At 45.6% G+C, this 6,827-nt stretch overlaps 1 protein-coding gene across 1 annotated transcript; it reads right to left on the bottom strand.

Annotated features, from left to right (window-relative positions):
- Nucleotides 1–1,593: 1,593 nt before the first annotated feature.
- Nucleotides 1,594–6,612, bottom strand: LOC123869751 (ubiquinone biosynthesis O-methyltransferase-like). Its single transcript, XM_045912752.1, has 7 exons — nucleotides 6,591–6,612; nucleotides 4,529–4,590; nucleotides 4,084–4,266; nucleotides 3,428–3,542; nucleotides 2,854–2,988; nucleotides 2,101–2,371; nucleotides 1,594–1,709 (listed from the first exon to the last, which is right to left on the bottom strand). Exons 2-7 carry the CDS (start codon nucleotides 4,588–4,590, stop codon nucleotides 1,594–1,596), a joined length of 882 nt encoding a protein of 293 aa, XP_045768708.1. The 5' UTR covers nucleotides 6,591–6,612.
- Nucleotides 6,613–6,827: the final 215 nt, after the last annotated feature.

Consider the following 6,827-nt stretch of genomic DNA (forward strand, 5'->3'; position numbering starts at 1 on the left):
AGTGACATGGGTTATGTTACTGCGATGTGATAGTTCGTCTGTGCACACTGCACAGGCCGTCGCGCCCTCTCCCAGTTCCTCGTTAAGTTGACGTTAAGTATAAACAGTTAGATATTGCTATGAAAATATACAATCATTTTATAATGTAAGGCGCGTTGTAGTTCTTTTTGTAAGACTGAAGGAGTAGTACAGAACCGTGATATGGCAGAGACGTACGAGTAGGTGGGAGCCGATCAAATATATTTTGAACACATTTTACATGGCTTATCGTTTACCTGCCCATGAATGTATGATACAAGTGGACCGAGCCTTAGTAATATCTACTTATCGCCATCCTACTTCGAATATTGAACGAGAAGTTGGACCTCTCGCTCTCGCTCGACAGTCGAAATGGGATAACGATATGTAGCCATGGAGTGCTCTATCCATAACCATATAGTACCCGACATAGTCGAGATGGCAATCGGGGTTTGAGCCGGTGGGACGCCGCGCACACTCGCACGCCGCGAGGGCTGAGCGGGGCGTCTCCACCCCGACCGCCATCTCGACCTGTCGCGTACTGTGTACACAGATTCATAAACCTTTACATACAAGGAGTCGGACCGATCGCCTGTGACAGATCCCGGCCCTGCCACGTCACGGTTCTGTATGTCTATACACCTCAGAGGTCGAAGTGCCGGTGTCTATACTCGGTGAGTTATACCCCTGCCTTTGAGGTACTCTTTAGCGCCTCGCGAGCGCAGCGGAGCGGAGCGACGCGAGACGTAGGTAGATAGATGTGATTCAACGATGCACGGAGAATATGAATTAACTAATTAGGTGTCATTTAATTAATAAAATGTTGATCAAAACTATGTGTTTTATTTGTCAAAGCCTCTGATTCTCAAGAATCTTCTGCAAATTTTAGAATATGCGGAACGTGGACAGCCGAGTCGCCTGAGCTCGCCGTGACGTCACACGACGCTCATCTGCGAGGTGATTTGCTGACTCGGTGGCCATCGCTTGAAAGTCATCAAACTCATTTGACATCGGTTGGTTTCTACATTGCTGCTTCACTGAAGGAGATAAAAGTAATATTTCGTAGAACAGCTTCAATGGATTAAAAATAAATTGTCAAATGAGCTTAATGTTAACATCTTAGGCTTTCGTTCAGTGATGATCACTCATTTAGCGAATCGTCCCACTAAAGAGTTTCTCTTCTGTCGTATGCTCTTTCGTTGAGTACGATCTCAGCTGCTGGAATGATCCAGTATAAGATAGAAGCGTGGGAGAGAGCTAGATTTGGAGTTGGTTTCTCTTTTTTTTTAAGTGGCAAGTGATAAAATCAGAAATGAGATCCGTAGCAGAAGCACAGTAACCGATGTAGCTGAACGGGTTGCGATTTGCGAAGCTGAAGTGGCAATGGGCGAGGCACATAGACGTTCGGGTCCCGAGGTGCTAGAATGGCGACTTCGAAACGGAAAGCGCAGCGTTGGAAGAGCCCCCACTAGTTGATACACGACGCTAGACAAGTTTGTGGAAGCCGCTGAGTGGCGGCGGCGCAAGGACTCTCCACAAGAGACCCGTGTGGGCGCGGCGGGCGGCTCGTTCGCCCTAGGCCGCCTTGACGGCCTCCATGGCGAAGGAGAACCACGTGCGCGGGCTCCACTCCCAGTAGTTGCCCAGCGGGTGGTACACGTAGCCGCGCACCGACTCCACCGAGCAGTCGTCTGCGAATCAAATAATATGTACTCGCAAATTATTAATCGTTTTATTTCTCGATAAGATGCGTTCATTACTTCCATAGCACACCGATTTTAGGGTTCCGTAGTAAATAATTCGCCATGCCTGCTCGTTCGTCCGCGACCTAATTCGTATCCTTAGCTCGCTTCAACTACATAGTTAACAATAGCGATCCTATTGCTGGGTTTGACACACATCTGTAGCTTAGTAACGTAGCACATCTCTGGTGGATAGGCAGCCTTAGACCCGGTATCCACCTAGCGGAGAAGAGAGAAGCAATCGGTAATTGTTTCTCGTCATCTATTATGAACACATCTCCTCTCCTCTCCGTTTAGGTGGGTACCGGGTCTTAGTCCGGACTTTTCCTTGATAACTTACTCATTTCTAACATAAATTGAAGTTCGCTCGGTCTCAGGAACTTGTTGTAGTCGTGGGCGCCCTTGGGGAACTTCTTGAGGACATCCTCGAAGACGAAGATCATGTAGAGCTGCGCGGCGCGCGTCCTGCTGGGCGTGGTGAACAGCAGCTTGCCGCCCGGGCGCGCGGCGCGCGCGCAGCACGCCACGAACAGCTCCTGCTGCGCCACGTGCTCGAGCACCTCCGACACCACCACCAAGTCGTACGTGTCCGGGAACTTGTTGCAGTGCTCCTGCTCAAACGAGGGAACATCTGAACCTTTGACATTCCCCGTGGTCTCGCTAGTGGGAGGTGCCAGGTTCCATTCTCGGCAGGGGCGATTTGAAAATCTATAATATCTAATTCCGGTGGGCCGTGGCTAGCTACCGCTCTACTTGGTACATTAAAATGCCACTGGTGGACGTAGGTTTCCTATCGAGACTTCCGCTTTTGCCCAACGTTTCTGATACGTCGGTACCTGCCGCCGTATTATGACCTGCCACGTAGGCAGCTTATAATACGTCCAAAGCAAGAGTGAATAGGCATCTTCTACGCAAACGAGTGCCAACCTACATCTCGTTATTGCTTTTTATTAGCATGGCTGTCGTCAAATACAAACTGCAAACCTATCTTGCAATGAAAGAAATATACATTACGAAATGAGTGGCACGAAATTAGTTTCACGACATTAATTTCACTATCAATTGCACGTGTAAACGTGTGTTAAACTCATACCTCTATGGAAGTGTAGATGTACGTGGGCGGGTTGTGCGCCAGGCGCGCGTCGGCGGCGCTGTGCTGCCGCGCCAGCTCGACCAACTCTCTGCTGAGGTCGATTCCTGTCACTTCGGCGCCGTACTTCGCTAAGCCCTTCAAACGAATTACTTCAGTCTATTATTATTCCAGAGTCTAGTGCGGTCAAGACATCGGCGTCCTATGCGGAAAGTCCGGGGTTCCATCCCGGGCACGCACCTCTTAACTTTTCGGAGGCATCACTTGCTTTAACGTTGAAGGAAAACATCGTGAGCCTGTATGTCTGAGCCTGCTTATAGAGCTCACACAAGAGAACGTTACCCATATCACTGGCATAAATCTGTTACCTACGCTCGGTAGGCAGATCGCAGCCTAAAGAGTTCTCCACAATGTGCCCACAAGTGTGTGAAGTCTGTCAATCCCTACTTAGCCAACGTGGCAGACAATGGCCTAACTCCTCATTTTGTGAGGAGACCGGCGATGGTTTGATCATGATGACGAATCTGTAAGGCTTCGGAACTAAACGCTCTTTAAATTACGAGTACCTATCACTCACCTCTGAGAGCACGCCCGCCCCGCAGCCAGCGTCCAGGATCTTCTTCCCTTTCAAGCAAGTAGAGAACTTCTCCCCGGGCGCGACCTGCACCAGCCGGTCGCGGATGTACGGCAACCTGCGCAGCGCGATCACAACGATGAACGTAGTGCGAGAGTACAGCCTCGCGCACGGAGGCTTCCGTACTATCGTTACAGAAACAACACTTCGCATGATGGTGGCTATTTTGAAATTTTTATTAAGTATTTCGTGTTATAGCGGCATTAGGTACAAGAAATACACATTCTGTGAAAACTTCAGCTATCTATCTATCCTACGATTCTCGGGATGCAGCCGGCTGGTCAGACAGACAGACAGATGACATGATGATCTCACTTAGTGGGTGTCTGCCAATTAGCGAAAACCGACTGTGATATGTGTACATATCTACTTTTAACGTACGCATATCTGCTAGCTTGTGCTGACGATCAATTTAAGGTATCCCCCGTGAAAAACTAGCAGACAGATAGTCAGTCGGACACAATTTTGCGTAGTGTGGAATGCCCTCCAGCACGATAGACCGCCGATATAGGTAATGAAGGTGACGGAAAGTGGCTGGATGAGGAAGACTGAGGAGGTGTGGTGGCGCTCTTTAGGGGAGGCATAGGTCCAACTTTTACCGAACATAGTTCCACTGGTGAAGTGGTTTCCATGGCCCTTCGGGATCCCAGAACGATTTTAGTATTTTCGTATTAGATTGGAACAGATCCTTCTCGTCCACTGTGGAGTGCACCGCCCTTGCACGAGTTGTACCGTTCCAATTTATCTTATTTGATAGTATGCTAGACTTCGGGCTCCAAGCTCTGAAAATAGAACAGAGGAAAAGAAATGTAATAATTACGTAGATATGCCTATTAGTTTTTATTATACATATAGGCGACGTCGTTTCAACAAGCTTATTGGATCTCTTTAGATATAACTACAATTGAGAAAATAGTACAAGTAATCGCCTGTGCAGTGTAACACTTAGCGTTTCTAAGCTTTAGATGGTATGAAGTTGAAGGGAAATTAATAAAAAAAACATGTTTTCACAAAAAAAAAAAAATTTAATGCGATTCTACTTACCGGAATAATAAATAGTTCATATGACGAGACTCGCTGAGGAGTTTCGCAGTCATCTCTCTCATCTAAGGACGATAATATAAATATAGTTACAACCAGGAAACTAGATGCTTATGTAAGTAGGTAGCTAGTCGAAAACACGAGTTTTCCATTTAGTTGCAGGAAAAACTAAATATTTTTCTAAAAAATACAACACATCAATGTTCTCAAAGGTGTGTAAAGTACTTCTGCCAATCCGCATATTTGATTAGGATGTTAGACTGTGGCCAAAACCCTTCTCATTCTGAGAGGAGATCCGGTAGTGGCGAGCGGTGGGCTGATCATGATGATGAAACAAAAGGGAACGCCGAGTTTCTTGCTGGTTCTTCTCGGTAGGAACAGCATTCCGAACCAGTGGTAAATTATTTGACGATTCAAAAGCACTTGTAAAAGTTTATTTAAATAAAAATCTATTCTATTCTATTCTATTCTAACTAGGCGGGGGCGGGGGCGGGGGCGCGCTGACCTCGAGGCCGAAACAATAACATCATCATGAATGGCTTTAATCAGAACTTGTTCACTGACCGCTCGCAAACAGACAGCCTGTAGTAGATATAGTACAAGATGGATATTTAACTGCCCATCTGGGGTAGCTATGCCTACGCACTTTTTATTTCGGACCCCTTTTATATTACGGACTCATCAGAATAAGAAAGATCAATTAAAAATACAGAAAATTCTTGGTTACCTACCTGGATATATTACTATGAATAAGTTTAAATTTGAACAATGTACACTTATATATGTAGGTATAGTATCAAACAAGCCGACTTCTGCAACCGAGTATTGTTCGCTGGCGAATGCAGCGCAACAATCTCTTACCTGCCTAGTGCCTACTTCAAAACGTATTCGACGTTGAGGCGTGTGTGTGTATTTAGGCATTTTGTGCATTTCCCGGAAAAGCTTAAAACAACCTTGGGCGCGTTTGGAACCCTCGTAGTTTAGTTTAAGTTAACGTAATTAATATCACCACTATATCATCTTTGAAATCTAAAAAATCGGACAAACAAAAGGTGTACAATCGTACCTATTTGGAATATATGATTTTGATTTCAAATTGAGATGGTTCAGGAAATAGGATTGCGGCGAGGAAGGAGCGGGAAGGAAGATGATGGAGTACTGCGGCTCCGCCAGAACACCGTCGCCCCTCCTTCTTTCTCCTTCGTAGCTTCTGGCGTCGCGCTTTACAAAAACGCATAATTTTAAATCCACGCAGACGAAGTCGCGGGCATCGTTTAGTTTATTATGTATTTTGTTACATCTAATATTTTACGCCTCTTGTATATTTTATGAACTTAGTCTGAATATACAATTCCGTATATCGTGCATTTGCCGTGACATCTAATTACTATAATCGTAAGTATGTATTTAAGTATTATGAATCTGATTGAGAAGAATCTTAAATTTTTGTGTAGTAACATTATTTATTGTACATTTACTTACTTAACCAGGATCATGACTAATACTATACTAATAATATAAAATATGCCAAAGTATATCTGTCTGCCTGTCTGCTAGTTTTCAAAGTTCAAAGTACAGAACAAGCTTAGGTACATGGCCCGAGGTTGGAGATATAAGCTAGTTTTGGTTCCGAAAAAGTTCCGGAGTTCCTGCGGGCTTTTCAAAAACCTAAAACAACGTGGAGGAATTCGCGGGCATTTCTATTTGGTGCAGACGCCACCCACATCAAGAACGCGCTCGTAGGTTCCGAGGCTAGGTACTTCTTTCTCATCCTGGAAAACAGTGGACATAGTCAGGAGCATCATCTAGTATAATATTATAATTATGTTCATTCCTCGGCCAAGTTAAGAAGGTATTTACTATTGAGCCTATTACATAATACTAGGAGCTCTGAGATCACAGCATAGCTACTCCGTACAGAGGACGGAGGTCGACGGAGACGCCTACAAAGTACAGAGCAGTGCTGCGGGGTGCGGTGTCACAGGGGGGGGGGAGGGATTATGCCGATTGCAGAATAAACTGTGTACAGAATAAACAGTCTTTCAGGTTACGGGTACAAACCTACCTATATATTGGATGCGGAGTGCGGAAACCTCTCCAACAACTGGGATGAGAGTTTGGTGCCGTCGTGTCTTCACCGCCTCATACACATAGCACTGACTCGTATCATTACACGTTCAAACACCAGACTCCTCAACATGTAAAGTTCTGTAGAGCTGACTGCTAAACTTCACCGCTCTCCAGTGCAGTAGCGGTGTGCTAAGGTATATATAAGCCGCCCCCTAAGTACTAAGTAGCATCA

Source organism: Maniola jurtina, chromosome 11 (assembly GCF_905333055.1).
Source record: "Maniola jurtina chromosome 11, ilManJurt1.1, whole genome shotgun sequence".
NCBI classification, from domain to species: Eukaryota; Metazoa; Arthropoda; class Insecta; order Lepidoptera; family Nymphalidae; genus Maniola; species Maniola jurtina.